The 24,021-nt window shown below is 55.6% G+C and overlaps 2 protein-coding genes and 1 long non-coding RNA gene across 6 annotated transcripts in view; 1 reads left to right on the forward strand and 2 right to left on the reverse strand.

The window, feature by feature from the left end:
• Smarcd3 (SWI/SNF related, matrix associated, actin dependent regulator of chromatin, subfamily d, member 3) overlaps window positions 1–14,536 on the forward strand; it is a 30,931-nt gene extending 16,395 nt beyond the window's left edge. Inside the window, exons 1-13 of one of the 4 annotated variants that reach the window (XM_052173007.1) lie at window positions 5,116–5,396; window positions 8,265–8,476; window positions 10,173–10,215; window positions 10,944–11,066; window positions 11,183–11,305; window positions 11,566–11,661; window positions 11,808–11,909; window positions 12,052–12,213; window positions 13,102–13,199; window positions 13,348–13,483; window positions 13,785–13,907; window positions 14,031–14,132; window positions 14,365–14,536. In XM_052173007.1, the coding sequence (XP_052028967.1) occupies window positions 5,319–5,396; window positions 8,265–8,476; window positions 10,173–10,215; window positions 10,944–11,066; window positions 11,183–11,305; window positions 11,566–11,661; window positions 11,808–11,909; window positions 12,052–12,213; window positions 13,102–13,199; window positions 13,348–13,483; window positions 13,785–13,907; window positions 14,031–14,132; window positions 14,365–14,418 (1,452 nt within the window). In that variant the 5' untranslated portion in view covers window positions 5,116–5,318 and the 3' untranslated portion in view covers window positions 14,419–14,536. Of the gene's footprint in view, window positions 1–4,811; window positions 5,397–8,264; window positions 8,477–10,172; window positions 10,216–10,465; window positions 10,557–10,943; window positions 11,067–11,182; window positions 11,306–11,565; window positions 11,662–11,807; window positions 11,910–12,051; window positions 12,214–13,101; window positions 13,200–13,347; window positions 13,484–13,784; window positions 13,908–14,030 lie in introns of those variants that run through there. The other 3 variants (XM_052173005.1, XM_052173006.1, XM_052173008.1) reach the window with 3 other exon arrangements.
• On the reverse strand, window positions 12,169–13,875 carry LOC127678210 (uncharacterized). Its single transcript, XR_007976540.1, has 3 exons — window positions 13,779–13,875; window positions 13,316–13,502; window positions 12,169–12,589 (listed from the first exon to the last, which is right to left on the reverse strand). It is a non-coding gene; the product is annotated as an uncharacterized LOC127678210 (long non-coding RNA).
• Window positions 14,537–14,668: 132 nt separating the features above from the next.
• Window positions 14,669–20,247, reverse strand: Chpf2 (chondroitin polymerizing factor 2). Its single transcript, XM_052173003.1, has 4 exons — window positions 18,704–20,247; window positions 17,708–18,272; window positions 16,853–17,035; window positions 14,669–16,098 (listed from the first exon to the last, which is right to left on the reverse strand). The coding sequence occupies exons 1-4, from the start codon at window positions 18,964–18,966 to the stop codon at window positions 14,797–14,799; spliced, it is 2,313 nt and encodes a 770-aa protein (XP_052028963.1). The 5' UTR covers window positions 18,967–20,247; the 3' UTR covers window positions 14,669–14,796.
• Window positions 20,248–24,021: the final 3,774 nt, after the last annotated feature.

Consider the following 24,021-nt stretch of genomic DNA (forward strand, 5'->3'; position numbering starts at 1 on the left):
TAGACATAGGGACAAACACTGAGGACTCCACCAACATCTGCAGACATAGCAGTCAGGAATTCTGGGACGCGGTATGGTAGACTCACCTTAGAGCATTGGGCATATGAGGCTGGCAGAGGGAGGCCGAGGAGTCCCTACCGTGAGGGTGAGGGGCTGCCCCACCGAAAGGCCCAGAGAGCCTCTGTTGGCTCCAAGCTCTCCAAGAGCAGAAAGAAAGCGGCCGCTTTGCGTATCCAGACCCAGGCCATATTCCCTCTATTTGAATCGTCTCATATTTTTAAGCCCTAGACCCTAGGCAAACCTGTAAGGTGCGGATCCAGGAGGTTGAGTGAGGTGGGTGAGTCTGTGTGGCACATCCTTTCCTCCCAGGGTGCTGCTTAATTTCAACTACAGGCAGAGCCACACTTGGCTATACAGTAGGGTAGCAGACCCTTCAAGACCCCACAGAAACAGGGCCCTACACACCTGCCATTTTGTCAGAGAAATGTGCACCTAGCCTCAGTGGCTCCCTATTCATTCATTTATTTATTTATTTATTTATTTATTTATTTATTTATTTATACAGTGCCTTGAGCTATTTAGAGTGACTGGCTCCAAGAGACCACCTAATTAATAGAGGCCTTGAGGGGGGATGGAAGAGGACTGTCTGTGAATCCCAAACCTGCCTTCCTTCCCTGTAGGCCGACAGGATGCTCAGAGCCCCAGAGGCCAGCCGGCTGGCTCTGCGCTCCTCCTGCGACCAGCAGCCTCAGCTCCCCGATGTTTGCAGTTCATTGTGTGTGCGGTGTGTGTGGGGGTGGGAGGGGTGTCAAGGAGCATCCCATTAGGCTGAACAAACCCACGCAGGCAGAGACGAAGGAGGACGGTGCATTCGCCTAACCTTTATCATGTACCTGCCCACGGCGCAGGACCCTGGGGACCCCACGGTAAGGACGACCCCCATGGCAGGCCCATGGCATGATGTGTGTGCCGAGGGTACAAATGAGGTGTGGCAGGGGGCAGAGTGACTCTAAGGAAAAGAAGCGGGAGGCCGGTGTCCCTGCAGACTTCACAGAGGAGTGGCTGACAAGCGGGGCCCTCTCTGGGAACAGCACCCACTGTTCACTGGCTGTGGGGATGTGTCTCCACATCTCTCTGCCCCTTCCCTCCCAACCCTCCCCTCATCTGCCTCAGTTCTTTTCTGTTTGTGGAATCCTTGGATCTCTGAGCAGGAAAGGCCCTGGAATCCCTGGGCCAAGGCGCTCTCTCCTTTTACTCCTGAGGAAGCAGAAGCAGGCCGATAACAGCCACGCTTCCAAGGTCACAAAACTATTTTGGTGTCCTATTTTTTTTTCTTTGTTTTATTTTTTCTTTGCTCATATTAGCCGTGTGTGTGTGTGTGTGTGTGTGTGTGTGCACATGCATGCAAAACTAACATAAAAAGGCCAAGTCACACAGGGGGACAGCCCCTTTACAGTAGCAAGAGGTGTGCTGTGCACAGATGTGTTCTGACCCGAATCGGGAGGTGCATGGGGCAGGCGCGGGAACCACTGTGAGGGCTCCCCAGAACTGTAGTTGAGTCTCTCAGGTGACAGGAGTAGCGGCTGTTGGGGTCTCAGTGGCCTCTCCTCCCACCTCTAGGAACTGGGCCTGGTCCTAAGTTGTAGTCAGAGTTCCCAAGGGACTTGGAGTTTCGTCACCAGACTCTGGGACCCCTGACATGTCCTAGGATTCAGTGACCAAAGGAGAAAGGCTTAGGTGGGCTTAGGTTAGGGACAGGCCAGGTCACAAATATCAGGAGACCTGGCAGTTAGAGTTCCAAAGGGTCTCTCTTCACACTCCCCACCCCCACCCCATACCCCCGATAAAATTAGGGTAATTGTATTTCTCTGAGGGAAGTTTTACTGCTGGGGTGAGGGAAAGCTGACAAGAGAAAGGGGTCTCTCTGGCAAGATGTCCTTTCTCCCTCTTCTCTCCTTTGTTCCTCTCCCTCTCCCTCCCTCTCCCCAGCAAGCTTCCTTTCTCTCCTTCCAGCCCTTCATTCTCCCTTCCCCACCCCCTCAGCTCCCCCCCTGCCTTGTCCCCAATCGGGACCTCCATAGAGGGCGGGAGCACAAGACTCTGGGCTCCGGCTGGGGCTGGGTGGCCATCTTCCCGCGGAGAAGGAGTTAAGTCCCTTCCCTGCATCCCTCCTCCCTTCTCCGCCTCCCCGGCCGCCGTGGACTCCTGCAGCTGGGCCCTGGGCTGACCTTCACCGGGAGGGAGGCCGCAGCGCGCATGCTCGCCCGGGGAGCGGTGCGGGCGGAGGCAGGGCGGTGCGGGCCGGCGGCGGAGCCCCCAGTGCACCGCCGCCGCGGGCCAGCTCCGCACGGTGGGGGGCGAGGCGGCCCGTCCGCCCGTCCATCCGTCCGTCCGTCCGTCCCGCAGGCCGCGGTCGGCGCAGCGCTCCCTGCGCGGGGAGCGGCGCTTTGCCATTTGGTGCCGGTCGTGCTTCTGCGAGGGAAGGAGAGATGGGGGGACGACAGGGGGGACTCCAGCTCCGGGATGCAGCTCGGCCGCCCTCCCCTTGCCCCAGACACGCTCTCGGCCTGCCCGGGTGTGGCCAGCGCCCTGTCGGTTTGGAAGAAGTCCGGGTTCTTCGCTGGCACTGTGGGCGACGCGTTACTGCCCAGCGCCCTGGTGGCACTGAGGTGGTGGGGTTCCTGTCCTTTGTGAGAAGGGCTCCCTGGCCACGAGTCCCTCACCAGACCTGCTAGAAGAGCGTGCTAACGTGTCTGTTCACTTGCGAATCTCATTGTATGGGATGTGGGGAGGCCAGGGTGTGCCTTTATGTGCAAATCCGTGTGGCTCCTTGTCCCTGTGGCAGTTTGTCATATGTGTGCTCCGAGGTCACATATGATACCCCTAGAGGGACCAGCTCAAAAAGGGCCTGTCTACAGGACTGACCCCATTCCCCCAGCGCTGGCATCCGCTAAGCCCTTGGTGAAACCACCTCCCACAATTTTCTCCACCACCAAGACCTCGCAGATCTGGTACCTCGCCTTCAGACTTCCCACACCTCCCAAGCCGAGACGACAGACCCTCCTTTCTTCTCCCCAGAGGTAGCTCTAAAAGTTGAGGACGCCCAGTTTTTCCTAAAGCCTAGAGTTGTCCGCCCCACTCGGAGAACCTCCAACCCTGCTAGGAGCAGAGGTCCGGTAGCTTCGGTGACTCGATCTTCAGGTTCATTGGCCTGTTAAGCTTTGCATGTAATAGATAGAGTCCCTGTACCCAGCCAGGCTGAGGGAAACATGGGCACAAGGCCATTTCTGCCTTCGGGAGTCACAGCCTCCTTGGGTCCCAAAAACAAAACACCTGAAGGGCAGGCATGAGGCATTCCGTCCATCATGGACAAGATGGACGGTTTGGGACATTTGGGTAAGACGGAGATACGTTGCCATAAGTGAAGTCAGGGAACCAGGGTCTGACCTGGGCCTTAGAGGATGGGACAGGCAGAAACGCCAAGGGGAGGCGTTGCAAAATGGCTGAAGAGCCTTAAACTAGGCCATGAGTGGGGTGGGGCGCGTTGGAGGTGGGCTGCTGGACCCAAGCAGGTTAGCATTCCAGCCACCACCTTTATAGCCTGTTGCTGCTGGGTCTGTCTACCCTGGACTACTGTCGCTCTAGTCTTTCACGGTGACACCTGAAAGGACAATGACAGCTAGGCATCCTAACAGGACCTGCAGGAAACTAAGATACAGGTCAAATAGATCAGGAGAGCCTTCCCTCTGCTCCTTATCCTGATCCAGAAGACACCTGAGGGCTAGGGCAGCGGGTCTTGAGGGCTCAAATTGTAATGTGTTCCCACAAGTTCCTCAGGCATTGTCCCTCCCTCAGCAGCAGCCCCAGCTAGCCCCCCAACCCCCCCCCCAAAAAAAAACAAAAAACAAAATAACGTGACCCTTGGTTGTCCCAAAGCTCGCAGACTCCTCCTTCCGAAGGTGGGGGCAGGCGGGGCTTGTGGCATGGGCGGGGCTTGGGCTCAACCTCGGGATCTCAGGATCTGCCCCCTCCTTTCTGTTCTTCCTCCCCTCGGGGTTGGCTCTCCACACTGTCTCGGGGTTGGCTCTCCACACTGTCCCTTTTGGGGTTTCCTCGTCTTCCTACCCCACACTCCGGCTTTCTCTTCGGTTCTGGGGCGGACTTCACCAACCCCAGTCTCTCTGGGTCTCCACGCCAAAGCCATCAAGTCTCGTGTGCCTCACCCTTTCCTCCTACCCACCCAAGGACCCACCCTGGATCCACGCCATTCCTCACTACGTACTCCTCCTGTTCTCATGAGCCCAGTCCAAGTCCCCCTTTCGGAAATACTTCCCCTATGGCCCTCACTCTCTCACACGGAGACAAACAAAGACTCCCAAGCCCAGAAATAGACTCCCACAGAGCTGAAAGACACAGGCCGTGTCCTGCCCCGCACGCACGCGCGCAGGCTCGGCGGCTCTCGTGGAGGGAAGCACACAGACGGGGCGTTTGTCAGTGCGCGCACATAAACATCCACACCCACAGTCTGTGCGCCGCGCCACAAAAGGGTGCAGACACTCGGTGTGCGAGACAAGGGCACACACATCTGCGGGCGCCCGGGAGCCCGCCCAGCCCGGCACACCCACCGCGCCTGGCCCTGGGACCGGAGCAAGGCCTGCTCCGGGCTCGGGCTCCCCCCAGATTCCTTGCAGCAAATGTTTCCCTACTTGGCCTGCCTGCTCCCTGGGGAAAGGGCCTCAGAAATGCGGCAGGAGCCACTTGGGGGGGAAAAGTTGGGACTGCCTGTTCCCTGCCTGGCCATGTCGGTGAACTCCCTAACCGAGAAACTATTTGTGGCGAGGGCAGAGTGGCTGGCAAGCCCCTTGTCGCCTCCCGTGGCGTTCGTTCCCTCCCCGGGCCGCCACCGATGGGCCCCGGGCGGCCTGGGCGCAGCGCTGCTGCCCATCGCGCAGCCTCCGGGCAGATCCGCTCCGCTCGCCGCTTGTGTGCGCCGCTTGGAGCACGCGGAGTGCACGGGAGGGCCGCTCTGAGCCCGGCGCGTCGCACGCAGACCCCGGGCCGCCGGACTATTTCTGTCTTATCAGTGCAGGAATGCGGCAGCCGCGGCGGCGGCGGCGGCGGCGGCGGGCGGGCGGCGGCGGCGTGGGCCGTGGGCCGTCAGGGCAGCCCTGAAGGGGCCCCCTCCCCACTCCGCTCGAGTAGAAGTGTGAGAGAGCCCAGCAGGACTCAGAGGGGAGAGTTGGAGGAAAAAAAAGGCAGAAAAGGGAAAGAAAGAGGAAGAGAGAGAGAGAGTGAGAGGAGCCGCTGAGCCCACCCCGATGGCCGCGGACGAAGTTGCCGGAGGGGCGCGCAAAGCCACGAAAAGCAAACTTTTTGAGTTTCTGGTCCATGGGGTGGTGAGTGGGGGAAAGTTAGCGGGGGAGGGTGAGCGAGCTGGCTCGGGCTGAATGGAGGGATGATCGGGAGGGGCCGCCGGCGCGCTCCCGCTCTCCCACCCCCTTGGTTGGGGGGCGCACGGTCATGGCCCAACCCTGGGACCTTGCCGGCGCCCTGGCATCCGAACACGTCGCCAAGCGGTCGGCTGGGGATGGGCGCGCGGCGGCCGGGAAGAGAGGCGTCGGCTTGGGTTCTTCTCAGGGGCAAGGGGTGGGATGTGGGCACCGTGCCTCCCCCCAGAGGGGGGTCTCCTCTGTAACTGACACGTCTCACATTCTTTTACTGGTGGGTTCAGGTGTTACCCCTGCCCTGGGGGTGGGGGTGGGGTGGTGACTCGAACACACCGCTAGGGCTGGGCTGCCTGTTGTCCCTGTTCATCCTTTGGGACAGGGTCACTGGGACTAGGTCTGAGGAAGTAGGAGCAGGTGACCTAAGAGTAAAAGCTCTCTGGCTGAGAAACCTCTGCATCCTAGCAGGAGGGCCTTGAAGACTTGGCCCTGCTGTCAGAGCTGAGAGAGGTCTACTTGAGAGACCCCAAGTTAAGCAGTCAGAGGATCTCCTTGGCAGGCTCAGCCACCACAAGTTGATGACCTTAGCACCTCAAAGGTGTGACAGAGGGGTGGAGTTGGGGACATGAGGCCTAGAGACCAAAGGGATAGCACTATCACTATACCTTTCTAACACACACACACACACACACACACACACACTCATGAAGACATGTGAGGAGTCTGAGGGTACCCCAGGAACCTAATGAGGTGGACACCTGAATTCAGTTAGTGGAGAGCCTGCCTGTGAGGAGTTCCAAGCCTGGGAAGGAGTCCTTCCCTTGGAGGGAAGAATCAGTCAGATTTACTATGGCCAAATTTGGTTGTGACCCCAGGAAGCACCTTTTCAGTGAGAGAGGCAAGAGGCCCCAGAATCTGACCTCTGTGAGGCCGGTTCTGATGCAGGTCCCTGGGGGCCCCTAGAAGCCGTCTTCTCAGGGCCTTCTCATTAGAGCAGACAGTGTCCGTGGCCTTGATGACCAGGAGAGTCATCAAAGGTGGCTGATAGGGAAGAGGGCTTCTCTGTGGCCGCCTGTTCTCTAGCCATAGAGATCTCTGTGGGTTAGTGGCGTTACCAGTCCTAACCTAGCTGCTTGAGAGTAGTTGCTTTACAGAGTTCCATCCCGTGACGTGACGAGGGAGGCTCTGCATATGGAGTCGCATATGGCGAGCTTGGTGGCTCAGTTCTTGGATGATTAGAGTCCCCTCTGTAGTGATGGAGAACCAGGCCTGAGCGTCCACCCTGGTGGCATTGGTGCCCTGAGTGACACAGTCAGGTGGCATGAGGGAGGCAAATTCAGGGACAGGCCAGTTTCACTGTGGAAGAGATGGGCAGAGACAGCTGCTGGCTGTGGGTGGAGACCTCTGGAGTAAGAAGTGTCAGAGGAAAAAGGAAGCCCGCGGGCTTGAGTGAGGGCTTCTTAGTCCTGGGGGCAAGATGAGAAGGGTGGGTGTGTGCACGTGTGTCTGTGCGTGCACGTGTGTGCGCTTGGTCTCCTATAGCCCAGGCTAGCCTCAAATCCACTCTGTATCAGAGGATGGCCTTGGTTTTCTTCCTCCACCTCAAGATTGATATTACACGTGTGTGCTATCGCGTGCAGTTTATTTGACGCTGGGGATAGAACCCAGGGCACCACATGTATCACACAAATCCTGTACCAAGCTACATCCCTAGCCTGAGATGGGTGTTTAAATAGCAGGGTTTTCAACCCTCTCTCCCAATACCCTTCCTGGTCTTCTGAACTCGTCCTTTCTCCTCACTAGTCCCTGACCCGCAGCCCCCTTCCTGGACTTGGGTGAGTGGAATCTGAGACACCCCTCTTAGCATTGGCACCTCATGTGTTCTGATTGACTGCCCAGAGGTGGTGGCCAGGGAAGATTAACCTGCATCATTTCCCTCCAATTTCTACCCTTCCTGGGCCCAGGCAGGGAGTGGGCTGTGTCTGGTGTGGGCAGAGAGGAGGGGAAATGGATGCTTCTGGATGATGCTTCCTTCACCATCCCTGCACTCACTTCTAGACCAGCTCCCCACTTGCCACTCAGAAAGACCTGGCAGGGTCTGATGGCACCAGACCCTCAGGTGCCCTTACCCAGCCTCTTGTATCACCTTGGGAGAAATGAAATTAAAGAGGCAGGCTAATTCAGTGGGTGTGGAGACCTGGAGTTAGCTGTACCAGTTATGTTCGAGATTGAGGTGCCAAAACCGGGGGCTCTGAAATCCCTTTCCATCAGCCCCAGAAGTGGGGTGTGGAAATCGGGGAATGAGAAATGAGGGCAGGAGATCAGCCCCTCACCGCAGCCAAGTGGCGAGCGGGGCCCGGCCAGGTGCTGCCTTTGCCGGGAAGAGCAGGGTGACCTTGGCGAGGTCGCTTTTTTCTTTGAGCCCCAGTTGCCCCATCTGTCAAGTGGGGATGAAAAGACCTGCTCTGACTGGCTTGCGGAGAAGCGTGTGGATATGAACATCCTTTGAAAGGTTGAAAGGCGCCATTAATATTCATTTTGGGGTACCTTCCACGGCTCTGAGACTCGGCTATGCTCTGGGCAATTGCCTGGCTTCAGTTAGCTTCATGCAAGGAGACGCCGAGCCCCCTCCTCCAGAGCCGCGCAGATTCCCGCGCCCCCGCCCCTCCCACCAATCACTCCCACTCATCGCTCAGCGCAGGGTTACCAGCCCAGGGTCTTGGAGAGGGGCGGGAGAGCAGGCGCGCTGGCCTGGGGGTCGGCACCGAATCTGACCTACCGGCGTCGGTTTCTGCTTCACCTCCCGCCCCACCCCCCCAGCGCCCCGGGATGCCGTCTGGAGCCCGAATGCCCCACCAGGGGGCGCCCATGGGCCCCCCGGGCTCCCCGTACATGGGCAGCCCCGCGGTACGACCCGGCCTGGCCCCCGCGGGCATGGAGCCCGCCCGCAAGCGAGCAGCGCCCCCGCCCGGGCAGAGCCAGGCACAGGGCCAGGGCCAGCCCGTGCCCACCGCCCCAGCGCGGAGCCGCAGGTGAGTGCCCCCCAATACCCCCCCCCCGCGTGAAAGGGCGGGCAGGGGCGGGCAGGCAGAAGCCTCGGGGACCAGGTGGGTAGTGGTGGAGCTGGGAAGCTAAGGAAGGATGTTAGCAGCGACCAAGTCATTCTAGCTTGGCTGTTCTCTGGGGAGGGCTTGGGGGCACTGGTCTGGTTCTTTTGTGTGCCCACAGTGAAGACAGGCTGCGATAGTCGGCTGCCAGTGTCCCTTCGCTGCATGCGCCCTTCATTCTTCTGCTTGTCACATGCTAAATCCTTTCTCCCATCCTTTACCCCAAGTTCTGGGAGATGCTTCAGTCTTTGGGGAGAGGCAGGGCTGGCAATAGCCCAAGGTTTAGTTTTAGCTGTGTGTTTTCTATAATGTAGTCCTCTGGTACCTCCGGACCAGTCCTGAGTCCGGGGCTGCGTCAGAGCCCCTCTAGATTTCTGCAGTCCTTATCCTTGGCAGTGGGCATGAGGAGGCGTTATAACCCCTCTAAGGGAGCAGTTCTGACCCCCCAGCCACCAGACCAGCTTATTTCCTTGTTTGAGAAGTTGGTGGCACTCCCATGGTCGCTGCTGGCTCTTGGCAAGAGTAATGCCCCTATGGGCATCGGTATTTAGCCAAACACACATGTTTCCTTTTGCACAACAGATGGGTTCTTATACAAGGTGTAATATCAATTCTACTTCATTATTAAATAGTTTTTACACATCAAGGAAAATCATAAGCATCCCATAAATTCTTTTACAAAGTGAATCATTATCTTGTATAACAAGTAATTCTTTGATTTTTTATGTGTAAGTTAAGACTTTTTTGTGTACAACTTATTTGAAATAAATCAATCCTTTCATGAGGGGCTTATCCAGCCTAAGAATGGGTTGGGTTTTTTCTTTAATGAGTTCTTGCCTGGGCATAGAATGGATTTCTGGATAGAGAGGGGGCAGCGAGTGAGAACGCCACTTGGGGGCAGTGTAGAGCTATCTTCTAGGCAGTGTGTTCTCTCTTGGCCAGCCAGGGGTTTTCTGCCTTGCTTTTGAAACTGAGAAACATCCAATACCAGGTGCTATCTACCCTAGGTTCAGCCACTTTGGTCCCAGTGCTAAGTCACACTCACATAGAACACTCCTGCACACTTCCAGGGTCCTTGTGGCTGTGGTGTGTCCCTTGGTTGGCAGACGGTCCAAGACCACAGGCATCTCCTGCCCTTTGCAAGCCCAGAGCCGCAGCAGTGCCAGTGTCCACCATGTCACACTATGGCGGCCCAGGCGCTCCGGGAAGCGGGTGGAAGAGTCAGCTCTTCCCTCCCTGGAGCTCAGGCTCCCTTGGACAGGAGGGGCTCCTCAGAAGCGATCTCCTCTCTCCTCCAGGCTTTTTGCAAACACGTCTGCAGTCCCCATCTTTTGGCAGCATCTTCTCTTTCACTAGTTCCTCCTAGGTCTGAATTTCTCTGGCTCTGAGGATGTGGTGAGGTATGGGGGGGGGGGGTAGGGGGTACCAGGCCAGAGAAAGGACCTGCTTTCCAAGGGAGGTACCAGCTCCACATCGCTACTGTAGCCCTGAGACAGGCAGACAAGCAGGCTGTGGGAACCCCAGCCAGCGGGCGGAGATGTCGGGATAATTTAGCAGGTGGCCTCGTTACTCCCAGATCTGTCGCCATGGTAACCTGGTTTTTTCTTTTAAAAATGTACAGTGCCAAGAGGAGGAAGATGGCTGACAAAATCCTCCCTCAAAGGGTGAGTGCCTTTCACAGCAGCCCCCAGCCAGCCCCCACCCTCTGCTCCTCCATCGTCCCCTCCTCCCTCAGGAGCAAAGCTTTGGGCTCAGCCTCAGAGCCACTTTCACTTTTTGTTTTAAAAGCTCATTAGGAAGTGAGGCTCCCTTCCTGAGAGGGCGGGGCTGGCTGAGGGAGGGAGCTGGAGAGCCACGAGGGAGGAGGGGCAGAACATAGGGCCTGAGGTGAAGGGGGCGGGATGCCAGTGGTCCAAAGGCATAAAGGACAAAGAAGGGGCCGGAAACTGCTGGGTGGGGGAGCAGACAGTAGCAGGAGAAACTGGACATGAGCAAGGGACAGCAGGTGTGGAGCTCCTGAGGCAGCCTACGCTACCTCCCAACTATCTGGGGTACCCAGAATCCCTTAGCACGTTTCAGGGACCCAGGGTGTCTGAGCAGGGGGTGACAGGATGAGGCCAGGCACTTGCACCTGCTGGGCTGCCGGTGGCTGCTGCTCCCCAGTGATGAGATGCATGGGTTTTCCTGGAGGGAGAAGCAATTTTTATCCGCACACAATGAGGCTGTAATAGAGAGTCCTGAGGACAAGTCCAATCTTCACTCTTGGGATTCCCCAGCCTGAAATCAATCGGACAGCTCCCTACGTGTCCTTTGTGTCCCGTGTCACACAACAGACAAACGGTCTGCATTGCAAGATGGTCTGAGCCCTGCCTCCACTGTGCTCCTCCTCCAGATTCGGGAGCTGGTCCCCGAGTCCCAGGCCTACATGGACCTCCTAGCATTCGAGAGGAAACTGGATCAAACCATCATGCGAAAGCGGGTGGACATCCAGGAGGCCCTGAAGAGGCCCATGAAGGTGCCTCAGTGTGGGAGTCGGAAGAGGGCTCCGAGTGCCCTGTCCAGTGGGAGGCAGCAGGGAGCCCCGGGGCGGGGCACACAGCACTCTTTCTGTAAGACACTTTATTTCTACAGCAAAAGAGAAAGCTGCGCCTTTATATCTCCAATACTTTCAACCCTGCGAAGCCCGATGCCGAAGACTCCGATGGCAGCATTGCCTCCTGGGAGCTGCGGGTAGAGGGAAAGCTCCTGGATGATGTATGTTCTGGCCCAGGTCTCTCCAGGTGTCCTGGGGTGGGTACAGGACAGGACGGGACAAGGATAGAACTGAATGTCTGCACTGGGGATTGGGAGTCGGCCCGGGCTGGGGCTGGGGCTGGGGCTGGGGCGGGTGGGCTTGGGGACAGTCTGCGCACAGAGGGCTACCTCTGAGCATACTACTTGCCTGCTGCCAACGTGGCCCATTCTGTGTCCGTGGTCCCTGCTCTGCCCCCACAGTCCCTGTCACTTTCCCACAGCCCAGTAAGCAGAAGAGGAAGTTTTCTTCCTTCTTCAAGAGTTTGGTCATTGAGTTGGACAAAGACCTTTATGGCCCAGACAACCATCTTGTGGAGGTAAGACAGATTGCCCCCGCCCTGGAATCATACCCATCCTGTGCGTCCTGCAGCAGCTGCAGATTTGGATTGAGGACCATCCTAAAGCCCTGGGCTCTACCACTACACATGGGTCTGTGGGTAACCTAGCTCTTCCCCCTGGACAGTGGCACCGGACGCCCACAACCCAGGAGACAGATGGGTTCCAAGTAAAGAGACCAGGGGACCTGAGCGTGCGCTGCACGCTGCTCCTGATGCTGGACTACCAGGTTGGCTACCGGGGCCGCATGCTGCCCACACACCCCGCTGTCCTCCTACGCAGCTTCTCCAGGGCCACACCGCTGAAGGCCCAACCTCCACGCCAGAGCCCAATTCTCTCTCCATCTCATTTTCCCGGTAACCTTTTCCTAGCCTCCCCAGTTCAAACTGGACCCGCGCTTGGCCCGGCTGCTGGGGCTGCACACGCAGAGCCGCTCAGCCATTGTCCAGGCGCTGTGGCAGTACGTGAAGACCAACAGGCTGCAGGACTCCCATGACAAGGAGTACATCAACGGAGACAAGTACTTTCAGCAGGTAACATGTCCTTAGCCCAGGATCCGGGCGGGGAGCAGGGAAGTGTCCCGGCAGGCACCTCCCCAAAGCAGCTCTCTCCTCTTGCTGGGTTTCTGAATACCAGAGATGTCCAGGGTCATGGCCCTGGAGCCAAGAGCAGGGTCTAACCCAGGCTATTTAGCTGCTCCCCAAGGGAAGCAGATCTGGGACCCTACTGGGGGAGGGGCGGGGAGGGCATCCTGTGATGTCATCTTCTTGGTCCTTGGAGTTGGGATCTCTGAGGCGCGGCCAGTCTTGGATCTAGACCTGGGGTAACTTACTTTGCTATTCTTTCTGCCTCTTGTCTGTCTTTGAAATGAGAAGCAGTGGAAGCTGTGCCGTTACATGTGTCTGGAAGCTAGGAAAAATGAAATTGTTGAAAAATGACCTGACAAAAGTCTACCAAAGTAGAGTATTACTAATGGATTTTAAATAAACACAGTAGATAGATCTGAGGAGAAAGAGTAGTTGGCATTTATTGAGCATTTACCATGTACCACTTCAGACACTTGTACACGGACTCACCTAATTCCCATGTCAACCTGTGAAGTGGGGCTGTTAATATCCCCATTCTAGAGGTGAAGGCACTAAGACCCAAGGTGCTAGGGGGCTTGCTCACTGACTGCGGCAGACTTAGGACCGCACACCGGCCTCCCGGTTAGCCATGCCTGCTTCTCTACCTCCAGCCTGGCTCACTGCCATCGGCACCCAGGGTCTCACTTGCCCTCAGCTTCTTGCGGTCTTTCCAGAATGGAAGGATTGTTATTAGCTACTGTCTCTTCCAACACACACACACACACACATACACACATACACACACACACACACACACACACACAAGTCATCTCCCTCTCAACTATCCTGCTTCAGATTTTTGACTGTCCCCGCCTGAAGTTTTCTGAGATTCCCCAGCGCCTCACAGCCCTGCTGCTGCCCCCTGACCCAATTGTGATCAACCATGTCATCAGGTGAGGTGGCCCAGCCTTCCCACAGACTCGGAGCTTGGCTCCCTGCTCCCCTCCCTGCTTTCTCTGCCCTCCTCCTGTACCCACCCCAGCCCTAGCCCTGGGCTTCCATGGTGTACCGTGGACATCAGAAGCTGGACTTCTCTGGCAGTGTGGACCCATCAGACCAGAAGAAGACAGCGTGCTATGACATTGACGTGGAGGTAGAGGAACCGCTGAAGGGGCAGATGAGCAGCTTCCTCCTGTCCACGGCCAACCAGCAGGAGATCAGTGCCCTGGACAGTAAGGTGCGGCCTGAGCTCAGAGCTGGAGTGGACATTAAACCAAGAGAGAGGACAAAGCACTCAGACCACAGCATGGGCGGACACAGGCACACACAACCCTCCCTCCCTCCCTCCTGTGAGAAGCTGACTTCATTCAAGTTCAGCTTTGCCCACCCCACGCCCCTCACAGAACTCAGAGGAAGCAAGAGCTCTGGGGAACTCTGCTTCACAGGAGAAGCAAGCCTCCCGGCCCGCCCCCCTCTTCCTCTTGCATTCCTCGCCCACGTCACAGGCCAGGTGGAAACCATTGTCTTTGTACCTGTAGATCCATGAGACAATTGAGTCCATAAACCAGCTCAAGATCCAGAGGGACTTCATGCTAAGTTTCTCCAGAGACCCCAAAGGCTACGTCCAAGACCTACTCCGCTCCCAGAGCCGTGATCTCAAGGTGAAGACCGGCCGGGTTCAGGGAGCACGGGTGTGAAGACACACGGGGAGGGAAAGGTGGGCATGCAACTCGGGCGGGTGTGAGGTGCTCGGAACTCACCACAGGCCCCGTGCTCCCTCCCAGGTGATGACAGATGTGGCCGGTAACCCTGAAGAAGAACGCAGGGCTGAGTTCTACCACCAGCCCTGGTCCCAGGAAGCCGTCAGCCGCTACTTCTACTGTAAGGTAATGCGGGCCTGGAGCATGGGCCTTCCTCCCCTCCAGCCCTACAAGCCTTGCCGCTCGCTCACCTGGCACCAGCCTTTCTGCCTGTGCCCAATACCTGTCCACCGGCCCACGTCCCCATGCAGTGGTCTCCTGGCTCCCAGACGCTCCCGGGGACGGGTGGCAGGAGGGTGTAGCCCTGGTCACTCACCAGGACCACTGTAACCCTGCCCTGCTCACACTTCCTCTAAAGATCCAGCAGCGGAGGCAGGAGCTGGAGCAGTCGCTGGTCGTGCGCAACACCTAGGAGCCCTTGGACCAGCAGCCTGTGGACCAGCCGCCGCCCAGCACATGCCCTGGGCGCTGCACTCCCTCTCCCGCACTGTGCTGAGGGTGGGGAGGGCTGGATTAAAGGTCACTCATCAGACTGCAGCCTTGTGTCGTTGTGGACAGGGATGGGAGGGAGGAAGAGAAGGGGAAGGCGCTGGAACCCGGTAGACAACCTCTCCACAGCCCTCCCACAGATTCTTCATCTTACCCTTCTCCCTAGACCTAAAAACAGTTTGGTAGAAGATACTTTTAATAACATTTCTTATTTTTAAAAAAATACAGTGACAAGCCCTCCATCTGTCCATCACCTCGCCCTGCCCTTCCTGGGGCTATGGCAGACACGGGGGTGGAGAAGCTAAGTGCTGTTGGCCTGCTCCTGTTCAAACAGAGCCATGGCTAGCTGGGTACGGGCTCCCAGCCCCTCCAGATTGCTGAGGCGACATCGGTGGTACAGTTCCTCACTGAGCCGGGGGCTGCAGTCCCGCAGGGAGAACTTCTGCACCAGCCCTGGCTCTACGGCTCGAAAGAGGTGGAGCCCTGAGAACCGGAGGAACACATCCATCACCTCCAGCCCCTCCAGGGCTTCCTCCTCTTCCGGGCCTGCCAGTTCTCCCGCCAGACGGGCCCGGGCTGCGAGGTAGTCGGCATTGTAGAAGCAGCCCTCTGCTGATGCCTGCCGGTCAAATCTGCCCCCGACTGGAGCCCCCCGAGAAGGGTCCACACCAGGGGATGGGGGGTCAGGGCCAGCCCCAGGGACACCTGGGGGAGATCTCTGTGGTGACAGAACAGGGTTGAACTCCTGAAAGTGCACTGGGAAGAAGGCCTGCCAGCCCGAGATTGCATTCATACGGCAGCGGTTGAGGACTTCTGAGCCCGGTCTTGTCCACACGGTGGTAAGGAAGAAGAGTGTGTCCACGGGGTGTTTCTTGGAGATGACATCCATGAGTCGCACCTGGGAAGGGGCCTCTGCTCGCACAGCTAGCCAGGCCAGCCTCGCCCCAGGGTACCGCCGTTCTAACTCAGCGGCAGCAGCCTTCACGCCGAGAAATGGGTCGGGGGCCCCGCGGCCTTCCCGGGGTCCGTAGACCAACAGCAGGGTGAGCAATGCATGTTCTCGAGGCTCCAGAACACTGGCAGCAAAGGCCTCAAGAAAAGCCAGGGCGGCCGGAGCTTCAGCCACCAGGAGAGGCAGCACCAGCTGCACCCGGGTGGCCTCCGTGACATAGGGCATAGGCAGGATTTCCACTCTGCTCAGTGGCCTCAGCAGGCTGACTCTGCGGGCCAGGGAGCGGCGGTGCCCTCGCTGAGTCACAGCTTCCAGCAGCAAGTCGAGGGTGTACTCCATGCCCCTGGCAGGGTCAAAGCGCCTGTATCCATTGAGAAGCCGCTGCTTCTGGAAGCGCAGGCGGGGCTGATAGCGCCGGTTGAGCTGCTCCAGAGCAGTGTCCACCGCATCGCCTACGTCTGCCCGGCTAGCCCCCTGCAGCGGGCATTTGGGAGCCCCATCTGCACAGGCGAAGGTGTGTTGCTCCGTGAAGTAGTCCCAGCCCAGCACCTCGAAGCGAGAGTGTGGGATGAAAGGGGCCGGGAGCCCAACAGGCCAGCTCAGCCCTGCCGCCCCCTCTGGGGTCAGCACCGTCAGGTTCCGGATCTGAGCCTATGGCGGAGGGAACGCAACCACCGTTAGTGCTGGTTTTAAGACCCCACCCGGCTCCAGATGCCCAGGCTCTGAGCGCCATCAGCGGAGCCCAGAGTCCCTAACCCATACCTGTCTTCATCTAAATACAGAAAGGGGCTAGAGAGATGGCTCAGTGGGTAAGAGCACTGGCTGCTCTTCCAGAGGTCCTGAGTTCAATTCCCAGCAACCACATGGTGGCTCACAACCATCTGTCATGGGATCTGATGCCCTCTTCTGGAGTGTCTGAAGAGAGATAGTGTACTCACACACATAAAATAAAGAAATGATTCTTAAGGGAGGGGAGGAATGCTGCCTCACGGCTGCTGCCGGGGCCTCTGTGGATCTCAAAATGTGAAGCTCAACACACTCACTCCCAGGCTCACAGGGCCGGCATCCTCTTCCTGATCCTCTGACATATCTATCTGATCTATAACTCACCCCTGCTGGCCCCAGACTACCGACTTCCCCTCCCTTCTATCCTTTGGGCCTGTAGCACAATTCTAGAAGCTTAGGGCGCTGTGGCTTGTTGTCTCGGGGAGAGCACTAATGTGGCGTTTAAGCGTCTGGGAGTTTACCTACAAATCTGATGGTCCGGGGCTTACTCTGCAGTGTCCTGACCCCAGGGTCCCTTGTCCCCGTGACGGTTAGGCTCTCTCTCTCTCTACCTACCAACGCAGCCCCACTCAGATGGCTCCCCAGGCTCCCTCAGGCACAGTCCGCAGCATTGGCTCACCTGCAGTTGTTCTATTTCACTGTACGCCCGCTCCAGCTCCAGGGCACTGAAGCGTTTGTGGAGCCTGTACATGAGGGTGCCCTCGGAGACAGGGTGAACGGTGAAGGCGCTCAGGAAAGCAGGGCTCCCCTCCTTCTCGGGGTCCCTATTCTTGGCCAGTTCGAAGGAGCGATACTGTTGCCCCTAGAGGGACCAATCAGACAATCAATGCTGCACACAGAAGCTGTGACGCCCAAAGCCTCAGGCTCCTTAGCACTCACACTTGTCACCGCTACTGCTCCAGAAGGGACCGAGAAGCAGTGGCCCCCAACCTCCATTCCTACTTCTAAGGCCCACATTTTGGAAATAAAAAGGCAAATGGGCAACTACGGGCCTCCTCTTTCCCCAAGAGCCCCACTGCTCAATGAGAATACAGCCACAGGACACGCCAGCAGGCTGGTGTGGAAGACGGCCTGCGCCTGGGGTTCTCAGCCTTCTGTGGTAGAGCAGAGCCACTCTCGAGGGCAGTAGAGGGATCTCTGAGATTCCACCTGGGGGGTGGGGTGGGGAACTCTAGAACATTTTCACATTGTCCTTCACTGTGATGTGCACTGGGTGTGGAAAAGGGGGTGAGAGGGGGACAGCAGACAGGGAGATGGATGAGTTCAGGCATCACTTCCTGGCTTGTTCAGGGGTCCCTAAAAATACGCACTTCTGATGGCCCCAGGGCTGTAAGGTGAGCAAGGGAGACCAGAAGGGGCAAGCTGGCATCTGGGAAGGACAAAAGGAGGGGCAATCTGGAGATTCAGTTTGACAGCAATCATTCAGCCACTGACAACCTCTGGGAAACTGGGACTGCCTTGAAGGGGCTGTCACCTGGTGCTGGGAGACACAGCCGATGCCCAGAGTGTCGATGAGACAGCGGCCAAGCCACTCATCAGGCCGAGCACTGAGAATGTCCCCTCGGCAGCCATCCAGATGCGGCCGCAAGCGCAATAGGAGACTCCGTGACAACAGGTAACCAAAGCCTCCATGGCAGTACCGGGCCTGCTCTCCTGTACCAATGAACTCCTCTGCATGGCCTAAGTACAGGTCCTGGTTGATGCTAAGGTGACCAGCAAGGGCTGCCAATCTGGGGGCCTGCACATAAGTGTCGTCCTGCATGATGAAGAACCAGTCATAGTCGGCGCCAAAGTGTGTGTGAAGGTGGCGCAGAGTCTCCGACATGAGCCAGGCAGGCCGCTCATCTCCATGAGACACCACCTGCATCCCTGCAGGAGCCCGGGCCCCTCGCTGCCCCGTGAAGTAAAGTAACCGGGGGAAGTGATGTGCTACTGTACGGTTAACAGCGACGGCCAGGGTGGACAGGGTGGCCCGAGAAGTCAGGACGGCCACCAGCAGGCGCTCACGAGAGCCCAGCTCTGTCTGTATATACCGAGTCCTATGGAGAGACCAGAAGATAAGGGGTCAGCTCCTGAGTCGTTCAGCGAGCATGGACCAGCCTGTCTACACATACATCCCTAGGAATAAATGAGCTGGACTGGGAGAGGGGAGAGACATCCTCCCTCCTCACTAATGACCAGCTCCCGCCGGGACAGTGCCCATTGAGCCGGCAAGGCTGGACTTGGCTACGCGGACACACTCTGCTCCGGTCTATTCAGGTTAGTGCAGGTACAGATCTGTTCAAGAACAGTCAACATTAGCACCAATGGGTAAGACGCTCTCAGACTCGGGAGGGATGAAACAGGAGCAAACCAAGACAGGAAATACGACAGGTGCTTCCAGGAAACTAACACTGGGTAGCAACACAAACACAGCCGCAAACAGCTGGAGAGTGGGGTCAGTGTCAGAGGACTGTGCAGTCGCCCTCACCTGAGCACCTTCTTGTAGGGCTTGTTAGGATCCCTGTAGTAGGGGACAATCCTGGGTTTGAAGTCTTCATCGCTTGGCTCCAGCCCATTTTTTGAGTCTGGATTCTGTGGCCCTCCTGGCTTCCCCACAGCCTCTACACAGGGATCTTCTCCCTCACCCTGGATCCAGGAAACCCGCAGGAGGCTCAGGCTGCATCCCAGAGACAGTCCTAGGATGAGGGGGAGCACTGGCCGCAGAAGAGCCAACAGTGAGCTCAGCCGCATGGTGGCAGGTCCCTGACACAGGGCGCCCAGGTGCGAGCTCAAGGATTAGTAGGTTGATGGGTCCCAGGCCAGCAGCAGCCCCACAGTTTCAACCAGAGGATCTGGAGTCAATGAGGTCAGTCACAGAGACAGGAGCAATGCCCACGAAGACTTCCAACTCCCTATGTCTGGTCCTCAGTGGCCATGGTGCTGATACACTCCTCAATAAAATACTAACGTCTAGGTGAACGATGCCACCCGCTACTAGGATTGCAGTCTGTAGTCCAGTAAAAAGAGAAAAGAAAGTGCAATACTGCCAAGCCAAAGCCCAAAAGGTCTACAGCCATTTGAAGCATGCGCCTAATCCAGGCCAGCGGCACCCGATGACGCAGGGCTTAGGGTAAAGTGCATGCACCCTTGAAAGATCAGTCTGACCAAAATGGCCTGCCTCAGACAGGATAGAGCCTGTCCTATCCTGCAGATATCCTGGCCCACTGTCTCCTCAGGCACCAGAAGGGGCTGCTGACCTGCTGCTGCTGCACTAGAGAAGGGGTCAGCGCCTCCTTCCGCCCTGCTCCTGAGTGTCGAAGAAATCCACAGCCTCTAGAAATCCCCTCCTTGTCAGAGAAGATCACCAGCCAGGCATGGTGCCCACCCACCTGCCCACCCACCTGAGGTGAACAGTCACAGTGACTCAGCACAGCTGGCCTCTCAGGAGGAGCGCAATGGCTGATGGAGCCATTTTGCTGGCCATCCTACTCGTCCTACAAAGCTATGCTGCCCACATTTCTAAGAGCAGCAGGAGACAAATTACAGACACTCTTGCTGTGGCTAGAGGTTAGCAAACAAAGCCAAATAAAGCAAAAGCAACCCGGGAGACAGCAGCAGTTAGAGAAACGCGGGGGTCTGGGAAGGCCAGCAGAGGCTCACCACCTTCCAACAGGACACCGCCTGCGCCAGCCAGTGCCTTATTATTCCCTTGGCGACCACAGCCCCGTGCCAGTTCCCAGAAGAAGGCACAGAGCGAGTCCTAGCCGGCCGTCTGGAGACAGAAATTAATCGCCTACGTCCTACGACTGCAGAAAAGGCCGGCGTCCAGCTGGTTTGCACTGCGAACTCGGGCGGCGGAGAGCAGGACCGAGCGGGTTCTCAGGTCATGCCGGTCAGGGGGACAGGAACACCCAAGCCCCACGGCAGACGGAGCCGCCTCGCGGGTTAGCCCACCCTGTTGCGGGCCGAGGAGCTCCGCTTTGCAGCCGCTGCCACCTCACAACCCAGCCCTCGGCTTCCTCTTCCGCTGCCTGTCAGTCTCCCGTCTCTATGGTGACCGCATCCGGCCCCTCGCTCCAGTCGCGCGCTCTCTATGGTCGCTGCTGCTCCGCTGGATTCCAGCGCCGTGGCGCCTAACGCCGAGGCCAGTGAATTCCGACTGCATCAGAGATGCTCCCAATTCAGCTCAACCCCGTTAGCGCTAAAGAAAGATGCCCTTCCCTTTTCTGAACACACTTTTCAACTAAACCGGCCACGCAACACCAGCGCCTATTTAGCGGCTCAAGAATGTTTCTCTACTAAAATTTTCTTTCTTTCTTTCTTTCTTTCTTTCTTTCTTTCTTTCTTTCTTTCTTTCTTTCTTTCTTTCTTTCTTTCTTTCTTTCTTTCTTTCTTTCTTTCTTTCTTCCTTCCTTCCTTCCTTCCTTCCTTCCTTCCTTCCTTCTTTCTTTCTTTCTTTCTTTCCTTTCTCTCTCTCTCTCTCTCTCTCTCTCTCTCTCTCTCTCTCTCTTATTTTATTTTTCGAGACAGGATTTCTCTGTGTAGCCCTGGCTGTCCGGGAACTCACTCAGTAGACCAGGCTGGCCTCGAACTCAGAAATCCACCTGCCTCTGCCTCCCAAGTGCTGGGATTAAAGGAGTGCGTCACCACTGCCAGGCTCTGTCCTTCAGTTCTTCTTTTTTCTTTTAAGTTTTTTTTTTTAAATTATTTATATGTAAGTACACTTTAGCTGTCTTCAGACACACCAGAAGAGGGTGTAGGATCTCATTACGAATGGTTGTGAGACACCATGTGGTTGCTGGGATTTGAACTCAGGACCTTCGAAAGAGTAGTCAGTTCTCTTAAATGCTGAGCCATCTCACCAGCCCAAATCTTTTCTTTCTATTTTTTAAAGATATATTTATTATTATATGTTAAGTACACTGGAGCTGTCTTCAGAAACACCAGAAAAGGGCATCAGATTTCTTTACGGATGGTTGAGCCACCATGTGGGTGCTGGGATTTGAACTCAGGATCTTTGGAAGAGCAGTCAGTGCTCTTACCTGCTGAGCCATCTCTCCAGCCCCATAAATAAGTCTCTTTCTTTCTTTCTTTCTTTCTTTCTTTCTTTCTTTCTTTCTTTCTTTTTCTTTCTCTTTCTTTCTTTCTTTCTTTCTCTCTCTTTCTCTCTTTCTCTCTTCTCTCTCTTTCTTTCTTTCTCTCTTTCTTTCTTCCTTTCTTTCTTTCTTTCTCTCTCTTTCTTTCTTTCTCTCTCTTTCTCTCTTTCTTTCTTTCTCTTTCTCTCTTTCTTTCTTTCTCTCTTCTCTCTCTTTCTTTCTTTCTTTCTTTCTTTCTTTCTTTCTTTCTTTCTTTCTTTCTTTCTTTCTTTCTTTCTTTCTTTCTTTCTTTCTTTCTTTCTTTCCTTTTGAGACAGAGTTTCACTGTTTAGCCCTGGCTGTCCTGGAACTCAGTCTGTAGACCAGGCTAGCCTCAAACTCAGAGATCCATCTGCCTCTGCTTCCCAAGTGCTGGGATTAAAGGCGTGCGCCACCACCACCCAGTATCACTTTTTTTGATTCCTTGAGATGAGGTCTTGCTTTGTGATCTAAAAAATCACAGCCATCTTCCTAAGTCTCACAAGTGCTGCGACACTAGTCCTATAAGCAGAACCGGGTTGGATAGGGTCCATGGGGCTTGGGTCCAGCCAGGAGTGCCAGACATGGTAGAGCTCCCAGAAAAGAAGAGATGAGGTTTGGGCAGCCTGCACTGGGCAGGTACAGAGGCAGTGACAATGACAGGGACAAGGAAAGCAGCAGCAGCGTGGGCCTGGACAGCCAAAGCCCAGCGATGAATGCTTCAGGAAAGAGAACTCTTCCACAAGTGTTTCAGCTCAGTAAAAACAGCCCTTCTCAGACGGTGCTTGGTGAAAGAACTTTGTGCTTTATTCCATGTGCATGGGGACTTTATAATTCTGAGTAACTGTGTTTCACCTTGCATCTTCTGTGTTAGACACTTTCCCTGCTGCTGTGATAAAATACTCTAAGCAAAAGTGACTTGTGAGTAGAAATGGTTTGTTTTAGTTCATTGTACCAGTTGGTCTGGCAGTAGGGGCTTCAGGGAGCTGATCACACTGCACCAGGGAATAAAGGCGGCTGAGTTCAGGTGCCCGACCAGCTTTCTCCTTTCCCTGCAGTTTAAGACCCAGGGAACACTGCCGCCTTCCCACATCAATAAGCCCGTCCCACACAGTCCCTCACAGTATCTCTGTCAGGGTGACAGGCAGCATGAGCCACCAGAGCTGTTACAGACACTACGACACTGGGCACTATAGTTCTAGGTCCCTCTTAGCTACTAACTTCTTGGGTAATACTGGCCTAGACATTTCCTTCCTCTGCTCTCAGTTTCTTCATGTATTTTCTATTAGTTTGCGTTTGGTTAGTCCTTTTGTTTGTTGTTTGCTTAGTTTGTAGACAAGGTCTAAAAGTTGCAGCTAGCCTTGATGCTGTTCTAGTTTGCTTTCTGTTGCTGTGATAAAACACCAATGAACAGCCGGGCGGTGGTGGCACACACCTGTAATCCCAGCACTCTGGGAGGCAGAGGCAGGAGGATCTCTGAGTTCGAGGCCAGCCTGGCGTACAGAGTGAGTTCCAGGACAGCCAGGGCTACGCAGAGAAACACTGTCTCGGAAAAAAAAATCCAAAAAAACAACAACAGCAACAACAACAACAACAACAACAACAAAAAGCACTGACTGCTCTTCCAGAGGTCCTGAGTTCAATTCTGAGCAACCACATAGTGGCTCACAACCATCTGTAATGAGATCTGATTCTCCTGGTGAGTCTCAAGACAGCAACAATGTACTCACAATCAATCAATCGATATTATTGTTTTGTAACCCCTTACTTGCTCCCTTGTCCATTTACATATTGTCTGTGGAATGTAGCCCAACCACTGGGAACTCAGTGTGGAAGTTCCTCAAAAATCTGAAAGCAGATCTTAGTACACCACTCCTGGGTATATGTTTAAAGGACCCGAAGTGACCATGTAATAGAGATAGCTGCATACCTAGAGTCGTGGTTTGAACAAAAATGACCCCCCCCCAGCTCCATATGGAGTGCCACTATTAGGAGGTGCAGCCTTTTTGGAGAGGGTATGCTCTGTTGGAAGAAGTATGTCTCTAGGGGCTGAGCTTGAGGTCTCAGAAGCTCTAGTCAGACCTAGTAGCTCATGTAGCACTCTTAGCTCTCTCTCCAGCACCATGTCCGCCTGCATGCTGCCACGCTTCCCACCATGATGAAAAAATTAAATGTTTTCCTTTATAAGAGTTGCTGTGGTCATGGTGTCTCTTCACAGCAACGGAAACCTAACTAATGGTGAAGAATGCGGCTGCTTTCTGCCTTTGTCCCACAAAGCTGCCTGAAGCTAAAGCAAAGGCACCCAGGCTCTAGAATCATCCACTGCAGCCAATTCCCGGGGTCTGCCTACTAATAATTGCCTCAGTAGCAGCAAAATGGACAAAATAAATGGAATACATTCCCACAATGGAGTATTATGCAGCCTTAAAGAAGAATGTGATTATATTATTTATAAGAAAATGGGTGGAACTGAAGATGTTAAGCAAAATAACCCAGACTTAGAAAGATAAATATCAGCCGGCGGCGGTGGTGGTATTAAAATTAAAATTTTAATTAAAAATAAAATTAAAATTAAAAAGGCAGTGCTTTGAGTCTTATAGGGACCTTCCTCCGACTTTCCCCAGGCTTCCCAGTCATTGGCGTCTCTGTGGAATAAATTCCAACGAGGCACTGAGTAGTGAAGACAGTTTAT

This window comes from Apodemus sylvaticus, chromosome 2 (genome assembly GCF_947179515.1).
Source record: "Apodemus sylvaticus chromosome 2, mApoSyl1.1, whole genome shotgun sequence".
Taxonomy (NCBI): domain Eukaryota; kingdom Metazoa; phylum Chordata; class Mammalia; order Rodentia; family Muridae; genus Apodemus; species Apodemus sylvaticus.